This window comes from Bos javanicus, chromosome X, assembly GCF_032452875.1.
Source record: "Bos javanicus breed banteng chromosome X, ARS-OSU_banteng_1.0, whole genome shotgun sequence".
In the NCBI taxonomy this organism is placed as follows: Eukaryota; Metazoa; Chordata; class Mammalia; order Artiodactyla; family Bovidae; genus Bos; species Bos javanicus.
The window spans coordinates 69,236,907-69,258,000 of record NC_083897.1 but is presented as its reverse complement, the minus strand read 5'-3'; the positions used below and the strand labels follow the sequence as shown (position 1 = coordinate 69,258,000).

The following is a 21,094-nucleotide window of genomic DNA, read 5'->3' as shown; positions in this document are numbered from 1 at the left end:
TAGTGGCTTACTCCCCAAGTTGCCAGGCTGAAATATGGAAAGTTCATATATCAGGCTGGAAACTGTGCCCCAAGTTCCCGGGCTGAAATATGGAAAAGTTTAGGCCACTAGTTTAATTAGTCCACACTCTGTAGCACAGGATTATAATTATTAAGTAATACCTATGAACTTATTTTATAGTCTACATGTTATTTTTCCATTATGTGAAGTAAAATGACTATGAGAACATTGTTGAAATTTTTTCAGATATTAGCAATATACAAAGATATTTTTCTTTTATCTAGGAAGTAATGTCTAATCAGGTATTTTAAAAATAGCTTTAAAATATTGTAAGAATTGACTTGCTTCAAATAATCACTTCAGAGCTTTATTAAAATATTTTTTCAGGTACATAGGAGAACATTCTTGCCAGCATCAGTTTTAATATTTTTTTTTGATACCTGACATTATATATTGAGTGGGAATCTTGTTATTTCATTAGTAAATACCAAATATGTATAAGAAATCAAAAGTGATGTATTTCGGGAAGCCAGGACTAGATAAATTGTTCTATGATGCTGACATACGTACAGAGGGAAGGTTGAAGGTAGAAAAACAGTGAAAACAATCTCTTTTTATTAGTGTTGAATCTTAATTTTACTGTATATTTTTGGAGTCTCAATCTAAATCAGAGTCATGCCTAAACAGGAAATTGCTTTACTAGTACCAGTACTTTCCCTTATTTTGCCCAGAAATTATGGAAACATATGTCAGAAATGAAATGCAGTTACTATCACTGTTATCCGAGAACATTTGGAATCCTTTGGCTGGTGTTTCTTCCAGTTCTTGAACAATTCCACTTATGTGTAAGCCAGAGAAACCTCTTCCCTGTGGATGTCTTTTGTCAATTTCATCAGGCCCTCCTTTTGAGTCTAAAGAATAAAGCTCTTAAAATAGTTGTTCCCTGGAGAGTTTTTCATTTGGCCTTGTTGAATGTGTAATCTTTAGGAATTATTTTGATACTGGATAAACACTGGAGCACTTTGTTCTTAGAGACTAATTTTCCTGCATTCTTAATTTAAATCAAGTTATATCAAGAACAAAGGTCACTTTTGGCTTTAGATCAAGCATTAAATATAATAGCTAAAAAGGAATGTATTAGGGGAATAAGATTTGTAATGGTAGGAAGTTATTTTTATAAATAATGTGATTATAAATTATGTGTCAAGATACAACCTGAATCACCTAGTACTCCAGATCACCCTTATTTTTTACTTTCTCCTTAGCATTATTGATTGTAGTATACCATATAATTTATGTATTGTGTATATCTTCTGTCTCTACTCCACTAGAATGTCAGCTCCATGAAAGCAATAATTGTTGTTTTGTTCCCAATGGGTCTGGCATATAGTAATTACTCAGTTAATATTTGTGAACTGAATGAATATCATAATCTATCTCACTTCACCTGTAAAATTTTATATTCACTTCTTCCTGCTAATTACTATATTGCTGTATTCCATATGAAGTAAGTAGTTAACAAATTGGTGAAAATAATACTCTACCATTTAGCATGAGAGGAGAATTTTAGGAATTATATCCTAAAAAGGTATGAATTGTTTGGAATGCTTGAGTTTTTAATACACTTAAATGAAACCCATAGTGTTCCTCAAATGTGCCACCCCCAAATTTATCAGGAAATATGGGGTGGGAAGCTTTTCAATTAAAAATATGTTTTGATATATTTTCTCAGATGGGAAAGTTGACAACCATGCCAGCAGGTCTAATATATGCATCTATAAGTGTGCATGCGGCCAAAGAAGAGGAGTCCAAAAAGCAGCTAGTGAAACCAGAGCAGGTAACTTGCCTACAAAAGTTTGTGAATTTTGTATGACATAAATATGATGTAAAAACTGCGAGGTTTGTTTCTTTGTTAACTCTATTCATCAAAAATGTCTTTGAAGTATTTGTTAGGCATGTTTTTCAAGTTGAGAGAAATAGTTACAAGATGGCTCAAAGTAAATATTTTATTATTTTTAGCCCAAACATCTAAAATACTAACTCCAATGAAAAACAGTTTTTTGATTTTTCTTAATGAATAATCGATGAGTAGTATAGGGTTTTAGTTCTTGTAAGCAGTCTAGTTTTTGTTTCTGGAAAAAAATTTATACAGGTGCACATGATATTTGAAAGCTTTAGTTTAAGAAATTCATTAAGATCTCAGTTTTGAAAGCAATATTAGATGTTTTCTAATTCGCTTACTCTATAGTATTGTAAGTCCCTCTACAATAGGCACACTAACTGGCTGTTTTCTTCAATGTGAATAAAACTGGATAAAGGAACCTAAGGCAGTCCATACCATTTTCTGGCAGCTTTCATTCAATTTAAGGTCCTTTCTTTCATCAAACACAAACCTGTCTCATAATCATATTCTACCTATTGGCCCTGTATCTCTTTCATTGATGCTATCCAGAACAGTTCTCATCTCTCTTCCACAAAACAACTCTTCAGATGTCCATTCACTTTATTTAATTTTGCTTCCTGGGTAAACATATTAGTAATTTAACAATTACTCCTGGGTCAAAGCTTTGAGTTCCTTCACTTTCATGATCTTTCTCTGCCAAACATGTTCAGGATGGCTAGTGTTTTCTTCTGGTGTAAGTATTTTGAATACTGCAAGATAGAGTCAGACTCTGACTTTTCTTGTTTAAGATAATTTATTTCTGTTTTAATGCTGACTAGGCTTCCCTGGTGTTTCAGTCTAAGATTACATTTGTTTTTATATTTATTTTTGTTTTAGGTCATCACAATCAACCTTGCTTAAAATCAGCTTTTGACCATGACATAGTGAATGTGCAGTTCTCTAAAATTCATTAAATGTTTTTATATGGGCTACTAGTAAGCTACTAGTACATAGCTTACTAGTAATTTCTGAGTTTGTACTTATGCATATGTACATTTTAGATTTAGTTACAGGTACATTTATGCCTTTTTAACTTACATCTCATTAATCTAGTCTATCATATCAGCCTTTTAATGTCTCATTGTAGTAACTTATTCTCTTCACCATGGTACGTTTCATCTTTTCTAGCCTCAAGTTACCCTTAAGATACATCTGCATGCTTAGAAATATATATTGGAGGCAAACAGGCCTAAATCTGAATCTTGACCCTGTCACAGACTGTTGGATGGCATTGAACAGAATTCTTAATAGTGGCATAAATATTCTGTTGTATGAATATATCATATCAAATATATATTTTTCATATATTCTGAAAATTTAGCGTATTTCCAATTATTTTGCAAATGTAATCAGGCTTTGTCAAAACACTTTGTACCTGAATCTTTATGTACATATGTAACTGTTTCCTTAGAATAAATCTCTAGAAATGGAATTGTAGGTGAGAAAGCATGAAACATATCAGTAAGTTGCCAAACCAACATGCATAAAGGTGGTATTTACTTATTCATTAAACAAAAAAATATTTCCTGAGCTCCTCTTATATATGTGAGGCATATACAAAGCACTGGGTAAAGTTTTATTAATTTTCATTAGCAGTCTAGAATAGATTTACTCTTCTGTATACTTGCAGACTCTCAGTATTTTTTTCTCCTTTTTATTAATCTTAGTGAGATGTTGTTTTTAAGCCTACCTTGGCACTTGTATCTTTGGAAAGTTTAAAATCTAGGTTGGATAATAGGAAACTGGCATTTGGCTCTAATACTTAATTTACATATTTCTATATTTTAAAATAAATCTGTGCTCCTTACTATGTTATGGAATGAACAAGATATCTTGGTATTTATTGTGTTCCCCAGTATATTTTAAACAGAATTCAATTGAGTTGCTTATTAAGCAAAGTTGCCAGCTAAGTGCTATGGACTATTTACATATGTGTGTATGTTGAAGTCGCTCAGTCGTGTCCATCTCATGACCCCATGGAGTATGCAATCCATGGAATTTTCCAGGTCAGAATCCTGGAGTGGGTAGTCTTTCCCTTCTCTGGGAATCTTCCCAACCTACTGATCGAACCCAGGTCTCCTACATTGCCATCTGTATGTCTTCTTTGGAGAAATGTCTGTTTAGTTCTTTCTCCACTTTTTGATTGTATTGTGCATTTTTCTGGTATTGAGCTGCATGGATTGCTTGTGTATTTTGGACATTAATTCTTTGTCAGTTTTCACATTTTCTATTATTTTCTCCCATTCTGAAGGCTTCTTTTTCACCTTGCTTATAGTTTCTTCGTTGCCCAAAAGCTTTTAAGTTTAGTTAGATCCTATTTGTTTATTTATTTATTTATTGTTTCTATTACTCTGGGAAGTGGGTCATAAAGGATCTTGCTGTCATTTATGTCAGAGAATGTTCTGCCTGTGTTTTCTTCTACAAATTTTATACTTTCTGGCCTTACATTTAGATCTTTAATCCATTTTGAGTTTATTTTTGTGTATGGTGTTAGAAAGTGTTCTATTTGCTTTCTTTTACACAGGGTTGACCAGTTTTTCCTGCACCACTTGTTAAAGAGATTTTCTTTTCTCCATGGTATATTTTTGCCTCCTTTGTCAAAGACAAGGTGTCCATAGGTGCATGGAATTATCTCTGGGCTTTCTATTTTGTTCCATTGATCTATATTTCTGTCTTTGTCCAAGTACCATACTGTCTTGATAACTGTAGCTTTGTAGTATAGTCTGAAGGCAGGCAGGTTGATTCCTCCACTTCCCTGCTTCTTTCTCAAGATTGCTTTGGCTATTCGAGGTTTTTTGGGTTTCCATACAAATTGTGAAATTATTTGTTCTAGTTCTGTGAAAAATACCACTGGTAGCTTGATAGGGATTGCATTGAATCTTTAGATTGCTTTGGGTAGTATACTCATTTTCACTCTGTTGACTCTTCCAATCCATGAACATGGTGTATTTCTTCATCTGTATGTGTCATCTTTGATTTCTTTCATCAGTGTTTCATAGTTTTCTATATATAGGTCTTTTGTTTCTTTAAATGTATTCCTAAGTATTTTATTCTTTTCATTGCCATGGTGAATGGGATTGTTTCCTTAATTTCTCTTTCTGTTTTTTCATGGTTAGTGTATAGGAATGCAAGGGTTTTTTGTGTATTAATTTTATATCCTGCAACTTTACTACATTCTTTGATTAGCTGTAGTAATTTTCTGGTGGTATTATTAGTGTTTTCTATGTAGAAGTGACAAAGAAGGACACTACATAATGATCAAGGGATCAATCCCAGAAGATATAACAATTGTAAGTATGTATGCAGTCAACATAGGATCACCACAATATGTAAGGGAAATGCTAACATGTATGAGAGGCGATATTAGCAGTAACACACTAATAGTGGGGGACTTTAATACCGCACTCACACCTGTGGATAGATCAACAAAACAGAAAATTAACATGGAAACAGACCTTTAAATGATACAATGGACCAGTTAGATCTCATTGATATATACAGGGCATTTCACCCAAAAGCAATGGATTTTTCCTTTTTCTCAAGTGCACACGGAACATTCTCCAGGATAGATCATGTCCTGGGCCACGAATTTACTCTTAGTAAATTGTAAAAAAATGAAATCATTTCAAGTATCTTTTCTGATCACAGAATGGTAAGTAAGATCATATCAACTATAGGGGGAAAAAAAAAAACTATAAAAATACACAAACACATGGAGGCTAAACAACATGTTTCTTAATAACTAACAGATCACGGAAGACATCAAAAAGGAAATCAAACTATGCATAGAAACAAATAATAATGAAACACGACAACCCAAAACCTATGGGATTCAGTAAAAGCAGTGCTAAGAGGGAGATTCTTAGCAATACAGGCATACCTCAAAAAAAAAAAAAAAAAACAAAACAGAAACATCAAATAAACAACCAAACTTTTACACCTAAAGCAGCTAGAAAAAGAAGAACAGAAAAACCCAAAGTTAACAGAAGGAAAGAAATCATGAAAATCAGAGCAGAAATAACTGAAAAAGAAATGAATGAAGCTATAGCAAAAATCAACAAAACTAAAAACTGGTACTTTGAGAATATACATAAAATAGACAAACCATTAGCCACAGTCAACAAGAAAAAAAGAGAGAAGAATCAAATCAATAAAATGAGAAATGAAAATGGAGAAGTCACAACAGACAGACAACACAGAAATACAGAAGATCATAAGAGACTAGTATGAACAATTGACAACTTGGAAGAAATGGACAAATTAGTAGAAAAGTATAACCTTTCAAAACTGAACCAGGAAGAAGTAGAAAATCTTAACAGACCCATCACAAGCATGGACATTGAAACTGTTATCAAAAATCTTCCAACAACCAAAAGCCCAGGAACAGATGGCTTCACAGGTGAATTCTACCTAAATTTTAGAGAACAGCGAACACCAATCTTAAACTCTGCCAGAAAATTGCAGAGGAAGGCAAACTCCCAAGTTCATTCTATGAGGTCACCAGCACCCTAATACCAAAACCAGACAAAGATGCCACAAAAAAAAAAAAAAAAAAAAAAAATACAGGCCAATATCACTGATGAACATAGATGCAAAAATCCTTGACAAAATTCTAGGAAACAGAATCCAGCAACATATTTAAAAGAACATGGTCAAGTGGGCTTTATTCCAGGGATGCAAGGATTCTTCAGTATTTGCAAATCAATCAATGTGATACATCATATTAAGAAATTGAATGATTAAAAACCATATGATTATCTCAACAGATGCAGAGAAAGACTTTGACAAAATTAAACACCTATTTATGATTAAAAAACTCTCCAGAAAGCAGGCATAAAAAGAACATTCCTCAGAATAATAAAAGCCATATAGGTCAAACACACAGTAAAAATTACCCTCAATGGTGAAAAATTGAAAGAATATCCTCTAAAATTAGGAACAAGAAAGGGTGCCCACTCTCACCACTATTACTCAAGAGAGTTTTGATAATCCTAGCCATGGCAATCATAGAACAAAAAGATATAAAAGAAATGCTGATAAACAAGATGAAAGGGCAGAGAAATACCCAGCAGGTAAAGGAACAGGATAAATGCCCACCAAACCAAACAAAAGAGGAACAGATAGGAAATCTACCTGATAAAGAATTCCAAATAATGACAGTGAAAATGATCCAAAATCTTGAACACAAAATGGAGTTACAGATAAATATCCTGGAGAAAAGGATTGAGAAGATGCAAGAAAAGTTTATCAAGGATCTAGAAGAAATAAGAAAGAGTCAATATGTAATGAATAATGCAATAAATGAGATCAAAAACACTCTGGAGGGAACCAACAGTAGAATAACAGAGGCAGAAGATAGGATAAGTGAGGTAGAGGATAGAATGGTAGAAATAAATGAAACAGAGAGGAAAAAAGAAAAACGAAATAAAAGAAATGAGGACAATCTCAGAGACCTCTGGGACAATGTGAAACGCCCCAACATTCGAATCAGAGGAGTCCCAGAAGAACAAGACAAAAAGAAAGACCATGAGAAAATACTTGAGGAGATAATAGTTGAAAACTTCCCTTAAAATGGGGAAGGAAATAATCACCCAAATCCAAGGAACCCAGAGAGTCCCAAACAGGATAAACCCAAGGCAAAACACCCCAAGACACATATTAATCAAATTAACAAAGATCGAACACAAAGAACAAATATTAAAAGCAATAGCGGGAAAACAACAACTAACACACAAGAAGATTCCCATAAGTATAACAGCTGATCTTTCAATAGAAACTCTTCAGGACAGGAGGGAATGGCAGGAAATACTGAAGGGATGAAAGAAAATAACCTACAGCCCAGGTGTCATTCAAATATACCCAGCAAGGATCCTATTCAGATATGAAGGAGAAATCAAAATCTTTACAGAGAAGCAAAAGCTGAGAGAATTCTGCACCACCAAACCAGCTCTCCAACAAATGCTAAAGGATCTTCTCTAGAGAGGAAACACATAAAGGGTGTATAAGCTTGAACCCAAAACAATAAAGTAAATGGCAGCAGGATCATACTTATCAATAATTACCTTAAATGTAAATGGGTTGAATGCCTCAACCAAAAGCAAAAACTGGCTGAATGGATAAAAAAGCAAGACCCCTATATATGTTGTCTACAAGACACCCACCTCGAAACAAGGGACACATACAGACTGAAACTGAAGGGCTGGAAAAAGATATTCCACGCACATAGAGACCAAAAGAAAGCAGGAGTAGCAATACTCATATCAGATAAAATAGACTTTAAAATAAAGGCTGTGAAAAGATGTGGGGAGCGAGCTCCACCCGTGGCAAAGGTCATGAGGAAGGAGGCTTGACATACGCAAAGGCGGGATCAAGCCTCAGGAGTCTCCCTGGAAATTCTCGAGCCATCTACCCCCAAAACCAGAATCTGCCTACTTTCTGCTTTGTGCTTTCACCTACACCTCTGACTTTACGGGGGGCTGTCCCCCACTACCTCTCTGAAAAAGAGTTAGCTTACAGCTCCAGTTAATAATTCCTGGGTGTGACAGTGTTTCAACCTACAAACTCCCTTGGAAGTCCTCTAGCCTGCCTGAATAGGTTTTTCCGGCCACATGTGATTGCTCAGAGCCTCCAAACTGTGAGAGGCATGAGATGTTCTAAACTGTCTAAATACAGATTCCTTTGAGCAGTTAAAAGATTGATTAGAAATTGTATTGGTGAAGGGATTCTCACTTGTTGGGCCAATGTTTGCTGCTAAGTCTCCATATCCCTTACCTGCTGTGTCCCTGGCAGTGTATTGATTAATATAGTTGGTGTAAGTAGTAGCTTTAATGTTTGTAACCTGGGATCCTTGAGTTAATTCTTTTTCTTGTTATAGCCCACCACACCTTTGCTCTGTAGGAATGCAAATTTATCTAATGCTTTTTGGAGGCTGGCGCCTGACTTGAGAATAATCACCTTTAGAGAAAAAGGCCTCCGGGCCAGAAGATGATGCAAATCACCTAAACTTTTGCATATGATAAGTTTGCAGGAAGAAAGCCTGGCTTACTGCATGACTCTACCCCTTCCCCCATTATCCTCTATGCATAACTTAAGGTATAAAAACTACTTTGGAAAATAAAGTGCGGGCCTTGTTCACCGAAACTTGGTCTCACCATGTCGTTCTTTCTCTTACCTTCTGGCTGAATTATTCAGCCTCTTTTCTCCACTGAATTTCTTCACTGAGCTATCCTCATTCTATTACTCTTTATATCCTTAATTAACGTTTAATTAAGCAGTTGTTTCCTGATCCTCGCCGACGCCGTCCCCGCTTCGAATACCCTGGATCAGCCGGGGCTGGTCCCCGGCAAAAAGAGACAAAGAAGGACACTACATAATGATCAAAGGATCAATCCAAGAAGAAGATATAACAGTTATAAATATATATGCACCCAACATTGGAGCACCACAATATGTAAGACAAATGCTAACAATATGCAAGGGTGCTGGGGACCAGCCCCAGCTGATCCAGGGTATTCAAAGGAGAGACGGCCTAGGTGACTATTTATATGCTAATTAGAGATATAAAGAATAATAGAATGAGGATAGCTCAGTAGGAAAATTCAGTGGAGAAAAGAAGCTGAGTAGCTTGGTTTACGCGGGAGACCAATAAAACTTCAAGACAAGAAGTTTGCACCACTTACGTAGGCCGCAGGCGCCCTCTCGAATAGCGGAAGGTGCCTCACCCTAGACACCTTCTCGAGTGGGTCTTAGAAGCCCAGGCATAATTAGTAAGCGTGGTGGGTTCCACGCTTCAGATGGAGACTCAGCTGGAAGTTAAAGGGAAGAATGACATGGGGAGACCAAGCGCTGGTGAGCAAGGCCCGTAGCTTTATTTTCAACAGGGGCTTATATACCCTAAGTTACACATAGAGGATAATAGGGGATGCAAAGTCAGCAGTCTTTGATTCTTATCAAAAACCAGGGTTTCTTTCCTGCAAATTTATCGTATACAAATGGTTTAGGTGATTTACATCATCTTCTGGCCAGAAGGCCTACTAACATTTTATGACTCTTGACAAGGACTTATCAACAAAGACTTATTTTCTCTAAGAGTAATTATTTTAAGGTTTGGCCCATCTTCCAAAGATAAAATTGCATTCCTATAGGGCGGATGTGTAATGGGTTTACAACAAAGGAAATAATTTATTACCTTAAGGGTCTAAAGTTACTAACACCAAGGCCACTACTTATTTTTTCTACATACCCACTATTAATTAATACACATTCAAGGATACAATTCAGAGGATGTGAAAACTTGGCAACAAGCATTGACTCATCAATGAAATCCTTTACTAGTTTATTCTGACAGTTTTTAACTCTCTTAGAGGCTCTAAGCTATTTGAATATCTTAAGCTTCCCCTGCCTCTGGAGGCTAGGAGACTGTAAACAATCGTATGCATAGCTGCAGGAGTCCGGGTAAACTTGTCAGGCGAGTTAGAGAGCCATCTGAGGGGTTTGGATTTAAACACTCCTAATTGCCCAGGAACTTTATTAATTGGAGCTGTAAGTTAACTCTTTGACAGAGAGAGCGAGATGGTGGTAGGGGACAGCCCCCAGTAAAGTCAGAGGTGAGAGCACAAAGCAATAAAGTAGGCAGACTCTGGTTTTTTGGGGGAAAATGCTCGAGAATATCCGGGCGGACTCCTGAGGCTCGATCCCGCCTTTGCGTATGCCGAGCCTCCTTCCTCATGACCTTTGTCACGAGTGGAATGCCTCACCAGCTCCCTGCACAAGGGGAAATTAACAATAACACAATAGTAGTGGGAGACTTCAATATCCCACTCACACCTATGGATAGATCAACTAAACAGAAAATTAACAAGGAAACACAAACTTTAAATGATGCAATAGACCAGTTAGACCTAATTGATATCTATAGGACATTTCACCCCAAAACAATGAATTTCACCTTTTTCTCAAGCATACACGGAACCTTCTCCAGTATAGATCACATCCTGGGCCATAAATCTAGCCTTGGTAAATTAAAAAAAATTGAAATCATTCCAAGCATCTTTTCTGACCACAATGTTGTAAGATTAGATCTCAATTACAGGAGAAATACTATTAAAAATTCCAACATATGGAGGCTGAACAACACGCTGCTGATAACCAACAAATCCCAGAAGAAATCAAAAAATAAATCAAAATATGCATAGAAACGAATGCAAATGAAAACACAACAACCCAAAACCCATGGGGCACTGTAAAAGCAGTGCTAAGGGGAAGGTTCATAGCAATACAGGCTTACCTCAAGAAACAAGAAAAAAAGTTAGATAAATAACCTAACTCTACACCTAAAGCAACTAGAAAAGGAAGAAACGAAGAACCCCAGGGTTAGTAGAAGGAAAGAAATCTTAAAAATTAGGGCAGTAATAAATGCAAAAGAAACAAAAGAGACCATAGCAAAAATCAACAAAGCCAAAAGCTGGTTCTTTGAAAGGATAAATAAAATTGACAAACCATTAGCCAGACTCTTCAAGAAACAAAGGGAGAGAAATCAAATCAACAAAATTAGAAATGAAAACGGAGAGATCACACAAAGGAACATAAAAGACTACTGTCAGCAACTATATGCCAATAATATGGACAACTTGGAAGAAATAGACAAATTCTTAGGAAAGTACAACTTTCCAAAACTGAACCAGGAAGAAACAGAAAATCTTTACAGACCCATCACAAGCACAAAAATTGAAAGTGTAATTAGAAATCTTCCAGCAAACAAAAGCCCAGGACCAGACAGCTTTAGAGCTGAATTCTACCAAAAATTTAGAGAAGAGCTAACGCCTATAGTACTCAAACTCTTCCAGAAAATTGCAGAGGAAGGTAAACTTCCAGACCCATTCTATGGGGCCACCATCACCCTAATACCAAATCCTGAGAAAGATGCCACAAAAAAGAAAACTTCAGTCCAATATCACTGATGAACATAGATGCAAAAATCCTTAACAAAATTCTAGCAAATAGAATCCAACATCACATTAAAAAGATGGTACATCCTGACCAAGTTGGCTTTGTCCCAGGGATGCAAGGGTTCTTCAATATCCACAAATCAATCAATGTAATATACCACATTAACAAATTAAAAAATAAAAACCATTTGGTTATCTCAATAGATGCAGAGAAAGCCTTTCACAAAATTCAGCATTCATTTATGATAAAAACCCTCCAAAAAGCAGGAATAGAAGGAACATACCTCAACATAATAAAAGCTATATGTGACAAACCCACAGAAAACATTATCCTCATTGCTGAAAAATTGAAAACGTTTCCCATAAAGTCAGAAACAAATGCCCACTCTCACCACTACTACTCAACATAGTTTTGGAAGTTTTTGCCAGAACAGTCAGAGCAGAAAAAGAAATAAAAGTAATCCAAATTGGAAAAGAAGAAGTAATACACTCACTGTTTGCAGATGACATGACAGAAAATTACTAGAACTAATCAATGAATATAGTAAACTTGCAGGATATAAAATCAGCACACAGAAATCCCTTGCATTCCTATACACTATAAATGAGAAAATAGAGAAATTAAGGAAACTATTCCATTCACCATTGCAACGAAAAGAATAAAATACTTAGGAATATATCTACCTAAAGAAACAAAAGACTTCTATATAGAAAACTATAAAACACTGGTGAGAGAAATCAAAGAGCACACTAATAGACGGAGAAATATACCGTGTTCATGGATTGGAATAATCAATATAGTGAAAATGAGTGTACTACCCAAAGCAATCTGTAAATTCATTGCAATCCCTATCAAGCTACCAATGGTATTTTTTACAGAGCTATAACAAATAATTTCACAATTTGTATGGAAATACAAAAAACCTCGAATAGCCAAAGGAATCTTAAGAAAGAAAAATGGAACTGAAGGAATCAACCTGCTTGACTTCAGGCTCTACTACAAAGCCACAGTCATCAAGATAGTATGGTACTGGCAGAAAAACAGAAATATAGATCAATGGAACAAAATAGAAAGCCCAGAGATAAATCCATGCACCTATGGACACCTTATATTTGACAAAGAAGGCAAGAATATACAATGGAGAAAAGACAATCTCTTTAACAAGTGGTGCTGGGAAAACTGGTCAACCACTTGTAACCGAAAGCAAATAGAACACTTTCTAACACCATACACAAAAATAAACTCAAAATGGATTAAAGATCTAAACGTAAGACCAGAACCTATAAAACTCCTAGAGGAGAACATAGGCAAAACACTCTCCGACAGAAATCACAACAGGATCCTCTATGACCCACCTCCCATAATATTGGAAATACAAGCAAAAATAAACAAATGGGACCTAATTAAAATTAAAAGCTTCTGCACAACAAAGGAAACTATAAGCAAGGTGAAAAGACAGCCTTCAGAATGGGAGAAAATAACAGCAAACGAAGCAACTGACAAAGAATGAATCTCATAAATATACAAGCAACTCCTGCAGCTCAATTCCAGAAAAATAAACAATCCAATCAAAAGGTGGGCCCTGTGGCGGATTCATTTTGATATTTGGCAAAACTAATACAATTATGTAAAGTTTAAAAATAAAATAAAATTGGAAGAAGAAAAAAAAAAAAAAGAAAGAAAAACCCATATTGTCAGTCATAATAAAATATATTAAAAACTGAAAAAAAAAAAAAAAAAAAAAAGGTGGGCCAAAGAACTAAAGAGACATTTCTCCAAAGAAGACATACAGATGGCTAACAAACACATGCAAAGATGCTCAACATCACTCATTATCAGAGAAATGCAAATCAAAACCACAATGAAGTACCATTTCACACCAGTTTTATGGTGGCTATTCAAAAGTCTACAAACAATAAATACTGGAGAGGGTGTGGACAAAAGGGAACCCTCTTACACTGTTGGTGGGAATGCAAACTAGTACGGCCACTATGGAGAATAGTGTGGAGATTCCTTTAAAAAATGGAAATAGAACTGCCATATGACCCAGCGATCCCACTGCTGGACATACACACTGAGGAAACCAGAAATAAAAGAGACACATGTACCCCAATGTTCATTGCAGCACTGTTCATAATAGCCAGGGCATGGAAGTAACCTAGATGTCCATCAGGAGACAAATGCATAAGAAAGCTTTGGTACATATACACAATGGTGTATTACTTAGCCATTAAAAACAATGCATTTCAATCAGTTCTAATGAGTTGGATGAAACTGGAGTCTATTATACAGAGTGAAGCAAGCCAGAAAGTAAAACATGAATACAGTATAATAATGCATATATATGGAATTTAGAAAGACAGTAAAGATTGTTGGGGTCCTTTAATGGACCCGGACCTGGTGGCCCAGAGTCGACGATAAGAAAGTGAAAGAGAGAGCTGGAGGTAGAGAGAGAGAGAGAGAAAGAGAGAAAGAAAGAGTAAAAGAAAGAATGAAAGAGAGAAAGGAAGGGAGGGAGGGAGGAAGGAAGAAAGACACGGGGATCCAAGCTCTGATGGAGCAAAGGTGCTTTAATGATTTTTCTGTGAGTATATGTAGTCTGTGGTACAAGAAAGTTCTTTCAACAATGATAAAGATCAGAAAACCAAATGTACAGCAGCCATTACCAAGGGAACAAGGGATTAATAATGGTCACAAGGTCAGGAGACAATCCATATCTCAAGAAAGGGGATCGAGACTAAGCAAGTTTGTCGTAAAGAGAATGTTTACTAAAGGAGATTCAAGCCTGTCTCACACAATTATCTCAGTTCCTGGGAGCAGCCTGCTGTTCTGATTAAAAAGAAACAAAGGACTTGTAAGAAACAGCATATAGGAATCTTTCTGTTAAACACTCCCTGACAAATGATAACCCTTTATGCGAGACAGCAAAAGAGACACAGATATGGAACAGTCTTTTGGACTCTGGGAGAAGGCGAGGGTGGGATGATTTGGGAGAATGGCATTGAAGCATGTATATTATCATATGTGAAAAAAATCACCAGTCCAGGTTCGATGCATGATACAGTATGCACTGGGCTGGTGCACTGGATGACCCAGAGGGATGGTATGGGGAGGGAGGTGGGAGGGTGGTTCAGGATGGGGAACACATGTACACCTGTGGCAGATTCATGTCAGTGTAATGGTGAAACCAATACAATATTGTAAAGTAATTAGCCTCCAATTAAAATAAATAAATTTAGGAAAAAACAAACAAACAAACAAAATGAAATGCTGGAAATTTGATCTCTGGTTCCTCTGCCTCTTTGAAGCCCAGTGTGTACATCTGGAATTTCTTGATTCACATACTACTAAAGCCTAGCTTGAAGGATTTTGAAAATAACCTTACTAGTATGTCAAATGACTGAAGATTCACTGTAGTTTGAACATGCTTTGGCATTGCTGTACTTTGGGATTGGAATGAAAACTGACCTTTTCCAGTTCTGTGGCCACTGCTAAGTTTTCCAAATTTGTTGACATATTGAGTGCAGCACTACAACAGCATCATCTTTTAGGATTTTAAATAGCTCAGCTGGAATTCCATCAACACCACTAGCTTTGCCAAGGCCCACTTGACTTCGCAGTCCAGGATGTCTGGCTCTAGGTGAGTGAACACATCATCGTGGTTATCTTGGTCATTAGACCTTTTTTTTTCATAGTTCCTCTGTGTATTCTTGCCATCTCTTCTTAATATCTTCTCATGTGCTTCCCTGGTGGATCAGATGGTAAAAGCTGCCTGTAGTGCAGGAGACCTGGGTTTGATCCCTGGATCAGGAAGTTCCCCTGGAGAAGGAAGTGGTAACCCACACCAGTATTCTTGCTTGGAAATTCCCATGGAAGGAGGAGCCTGGCAGGCTCTAGTGTATGGGGTTACAAAGAGTCAGACACAACTGAGCGACTTCACTTTTTTTTTTTTTTCTGTTAGATCCATACCATTTCTGCCTTTATTAGATTTGATAGAATGCCTGAGGAACTAGGGACGGAGGTTCAAAACATTGTGCAGGAGGCAGTGACCAAGAAATGCAAGAAGGCAAAGAGGTTGTCTGAGGAGGCTTTGCAAGTAGCTGAAGAAAGAAGAGAATTGAAAGGTAAAGGAGAAAGGAAAAGCTATACCCAACTGAATACGGAGTACCAGAGAATAGCAAGGATAGGAAAGCCTTCTCAAATTTAAAGTGCACAGCTTGATTTTTTTAGATATGTGTACATTGTGAAATGAGCACAGTCAAGCTAATTAACATCTGACATCTTATATAATTACCATTTTCCTTGTGTGTGTGGTGAGAACATTTAAGATCTACCGTCTTCAATTCAGTTCAGTTCAGTCACTCAGTTGTGTCCCACTCTTTGCGACCCCATGAATCGCAGCACACCAGGCCTCCCTGTCCATCACCAACTCCCGGAGTTCACTCAAACTCATGTTCATTGAGTTGGTGATGCCATCCAGCCATCTCATCCTCTGTCGGGCCCTTTTCCTCCTGGCCCCAATCCCTCCCAGCATCAGAGTCTTTTCCAATGAGTCAGCTCTTCTCATGAGGTGGCCAAAGTACTGGAGTTTCAGCTTTAGCATCATTCCTTCCAAAGAAAACCCAGGGCTGATCTCCTTTAGAATGGACTGGTTGGATCTTCTTGCAGTTCAAGGGACTCTCAAGAGTCTTCTCCAACACCACAGTTCAAAAGCATCAATTCTTCGGTGCTCTGCTTTCTTCACAGTCCAACTCTCACATCCATACATGACCACTGGAAAAACCATAGCCTTGACTAGACGGACCTTTGTTGGCAAAGTAATGTCTTTGTTTTTCAATATGCTATCAAGGTTGGTCATAACTTTTCTTCCAAGGAGTAAGCATCTTTTAATTTCATGGCTGCAGTCACCATCTGCAGTGATTTTGGAGCCCCAAAAAATAAAGTCTGACACTATTTCCACTGTTTCCCCATCTATTTCCCATGAAGTGATGGGACCAGATGCCATGATCTTCGTTTCCTGAATGTTGAGCTTTAAGCCAACTTTTTCACTCTCCTCTTCACTTTCATCAAGAGGTTTTTTAGTTCCTCTTCACTTTCTGCATAAAGGTGGTGTCATCTGCATATCTGACCCTGTTAGCAGATGTTAAATATAGAATACATCATTATTAACCATAGTCACTAGTCGCTATGATATACATTGAATCTCTAGAACTTGTTCTTCTTGCATAACTGAAACTTTGTACTCTTGGACCAAGACCTCCCCACTTTCCCTCTGCCTCACCTCACACTGGTAACCACTATTCTACCTCTGGTTTTGAGTCTATTTTAGATTCTACATATAAATGAGATTGTGCAATATATCTCTTTCTGTATCTCCCTTACTTCTCTTAGCATAATGTCCTCTAGGATCAGCCATGTTGTCAAAAATGGGGGATATCCTAATATTCCATTCATGCACACACATATAAGTATACATTTTTAAGCCATGAAATTTGCAGTATTCAGTATCACACACACTCATAATACACCTTTCTTTATCCATTCATCTGCTGATTGACATTTAGGTTGTTTTCATATCTGTCTCTTTGAATAGTGCTGCAGTGAACATGGGAGGTACAAATATCTCTTCAAGATCCATATTTCATTTTCTTTGGATATAGTTACAGAAGTGAGATTGCAGATCATATGGTAGATCTGTTTCTGACTTTTTGAGAAACCCCCATTTTGTTTTCCATTATAACTATACAAATTTACGTTCCTACCAGCAGTGTTTAACGGATCTGTTTAGTCCAAATTCTTGCCAACACTTGTTATCTCTTGAGTTTTGCCATCCTAACAGTTTTGACATGGTATATCTTTGAGGTTTTGATTTGCACCTCCCTGATGATTGTGGGTGTTGAACACCCTTTCATATACCTGTTGGACATTTGTATGTCTTCTTTTGAGAAATGTCTGTTAAAATTATTTGACATTTATTTATTTATTTATTTTAATTGGAGGCTAATTACTATACAATATTGTAGTGGCTTTTGCCCTACATTAATATGAATCAGCCATGGGTGAACATGTGTCCCCCATCCTGAAGCCCCCTCCCACCTCCCTCCCCATCCCATTGCTCAGGGTTGTTCCAGTGCACTGGCCCTGAGCGCCCTGTCTCATGCATTGAACCTGGACTGGCAATCTGTTTCACATATGATAATATACATGTTTCAATGCTTTTCTCTCAAATCATCCGACCCTTGCCTTCTCCCACAGAGTCCAAATGTATGTTCTTTATATCTGTGTCTCTTTTGCTGTCTTGCATATAGGGTCATCATTACCATCTTACTAAATTCCATATATATGCATTAATATACTGTATTGGTGTTTTCTTTCTGGCTTACTTCACTCTGTATAATAGGCTCCAGTTTCATCCACCTCATTAGAACTGATTCAAATGTGTTGCTTTTAATAGCTGAATAATATTCCATTGTGCATATGTACCACAGCTTTCTTATCCATTTGTCTGCCGATGGACATATAGGTTGCTTCCATGTCCTAGCTATTGTACTATTGTAAACAGTGCTGCAATGAACATTGGGGTACACATGTCTCATTCAATTCTGGTTTCCTCGGTGTGTATGCCCAGCAGTGGGATTGCTGGAGCATATGGCCGTTCTATTTTCAGTTTTTTAAGGAATCTCCACACTGTTCTTCATAGTGGCTGTACTAGTTTGCATTCCCACCAACAGTGTAAGAGGGTTCCCTTTTCTCCACACCCTCTCCAGCATTTATTGTTTGTAGACTTTTGGATAACAGCCATTCTGACTGGCATAAGATGGTACTACCACATTGTGGTTTTGATTCACATTTCTCTGATAAAAAGTGATGTTGAGCATCTTTTCATGTGTTTGTTAGCCATCTGTATGTCTTCTTTGGAAATGTCTTTTTAGTTCTTCGGCCTATTTTTTGATTGGGTCATTTATTTTTCTGGTATTGAGCTGCCTGAGCTGCTTGTATATTTTTGAGATTAATTCTTTGTCACTTGCTTCATTTGCTATTATTTTCTCCCATTCTGAAGTCTCTCTCTTCACCTTGCTAATAGTTTCCTTCATTGTGCAAAAACTTTTAAGTTTAATTAGGTCCCATTTGTTTATTTTTGCTTTTATTTCCATTCTGGGAGATGGGTCATAGAGGATCCTGCTGTGATGTATGTCAGAGAGAGTTTTGCCTATGTTTTCCTCTAGGAGTTTCATAGTTTCTGGCCTTATATTTAGATCTTTAATCCATTTTGAGTTTATTTTTGTGTATGGTGTTAGAAAGTATTCTAGTTTCATTCTTTTACAAGTGGTTGGCCAGTTTTCCCAGCACCACTTGTTAAAGAGATTGTCTTTTCTCCATTGTATATTCTTGCCTCCTTTGTCACAGATAAGGTATTCATAGGTGCGTGGATTTATCTCTGGGCTTTCTCTTTTGTTCCACTGATATTTCTGTCTTTGTACCAGTACCATACTGTCTTGATGACTGTAGCTTTGTAGTAGAGCCTGAAGTCAGGCAGGTTGATGCCTCCAGTTCCATTCTTCTTTCTCAAGATTGCTTTGGCTATTCGAGGTTTCCTGGATGCACCACAAGAACATTGTCTCAGGTGTGCTGTGTGTCTTCTCTGGGAAGCTGATCTCAGGCTGCGACCCTCCTGGCAGATGTCAGCCGTCCAAGATCCCAAAAAGACTTGGTTAGCAACTGGGAGCCTGCTCACAGTTTGGTGGAGGATGCCAGTCTCTGGGGCCAAGATTGCCCTCTGTTGCACACTGGCCTCTCTGCCCCCAGCATGCCCATGTTTTTAATCAGTTGGTTTTTGGTATTAAGTTATATGAGCTACTTACATGTTTGGGATGTTAACCTTGATCAGATGTAAGTTTTGCAAATATTTTCTCCCTTTCTTTAGGTTGTCCCTGTTAACTTTTTCCTTTTCTGTACAGAGGCTTTTTAGTTTAATGTTATTTCACTTGTTTATTTTTGCTTATGTTTGTGCTTTGGGGGTCATTGCTAAGACTAGTGTCAGGAAGCTTTAACCATGTTTCTTTTTTTTAATAGTTTTACATTTAATTCTTCAATCTGTTTTCCTTTTTTTCTTTTCTTTAATTTATTTCTTTTAATTGTAGGCTAATTACTTTACAGTATTGTGATGGTTTTTGCCATACATTGACATGAATCAGCCACAGGTGTACATGTGTCTCCCTACTGTGAACTCCCCTCCCACCTCCCTCCCCATCCCATCCCTCTGGGTTGTCCCAGTGCACTGGCTTTGAGTGCCATGCTTCATGTGTTTTGCGTTGATCTTTGTATATGGTATGAGATGTGAAATTTGGGTCCCATTTCATTCTTCTGCATCTAGATACCCAGTTCTCCCAACACCATTTTTTTAAAAATAGTTTTATTTATTTATTTTTGGCTGTGCTGGGTCTTAATTCCCTGGGTGTGGGCTTTCGCTAGTTGTGGTGAGCAGGGGCCACTCTTTAGTTGTGAACTTCACATTGCAGTGGTTTCTCTTGTTGCAGAGTATGGGCTCTACAGTGACCAGATTTCAGTAGTTGTGGCATGTGGGTTCAGTAGTTGTGGTTCCCAGGCTCTAGAGCACAGGCTCAATAGTTGTGGCACACAGGCTTAGTTGCACTGTGGCATGTGGGTCTTCCCAGATCAGGGGTCAAACCTGTGTCTCCTCCCTTGGCAGTCAGATTCTTCACCACTGATCCACCAGGGAAGCCCCCCAACACCATTTATTGAAATGACTGTCCTTTTCCCACTGTCTTTATCACCCTTGTCAAAGATCAAGATTGGCCATAAAGGCATATATTTATTTCTGTGTAGTCTGTTCTGTTACATTGTTCTATATGCCTGTTTTATGCCAATATAATAATATTTGGATTACTATAACTTTGTAATATATTTTGAAATCAGAAAGTGTGATTTGTTGTTGTTGGTCAGTCGCTCACTCATACCCAACTTTTTGTGACTCTATGGACTCCAGCACACCAGGCTTTCCAGTCTTTCACTATCTCATGGAGTATGTGCAAACTAATTTCCATTAATTTAATAATGCCATCCAACCATCTCATCCTCTGTTGCCCCCTTCTCCTCCTGCCCTCAATCTTTCCCAGCATTAGAGTCTTTTCCAATGAGTCAACTCTTCGCATCAGGTGGCCAAAGTATTGGAGTTTGAGCTTC

At 37.3% G+C, this 21,094-nt stretch overlaps 1 protein-coding gene across 4 annotated transcripts in view; it reads left to right on the top strand.

Annotated features, from left to right (window-relative positions):
* APOOL (apolipoprotein O like) overlaps positions 1 to 21,094 on the top strand; it is a 218,735-nt gene that overhangs the window by 36,077 nt on the left and 161,564 nt on the right. For 3 of the 4 annotated variants that reach the window (XM_061409565.1, XM_061409566.1, XM_061409563.1), the window contains one exon: positions 1,733 to 1,837. The exons of the other annotated variant lie outside the window; for it this stretch is intronic. In XM_061409565.1, the coding sequence (XP_061265549.1) occupies positions 1,733 to 1,837 (105 nt within the window). The remainder of the gene's footprint in view (positions 1 to 1,732; positions 1,838 to 21,094) is intronic. 4 annotated transcript variants of the gene reach the window in all.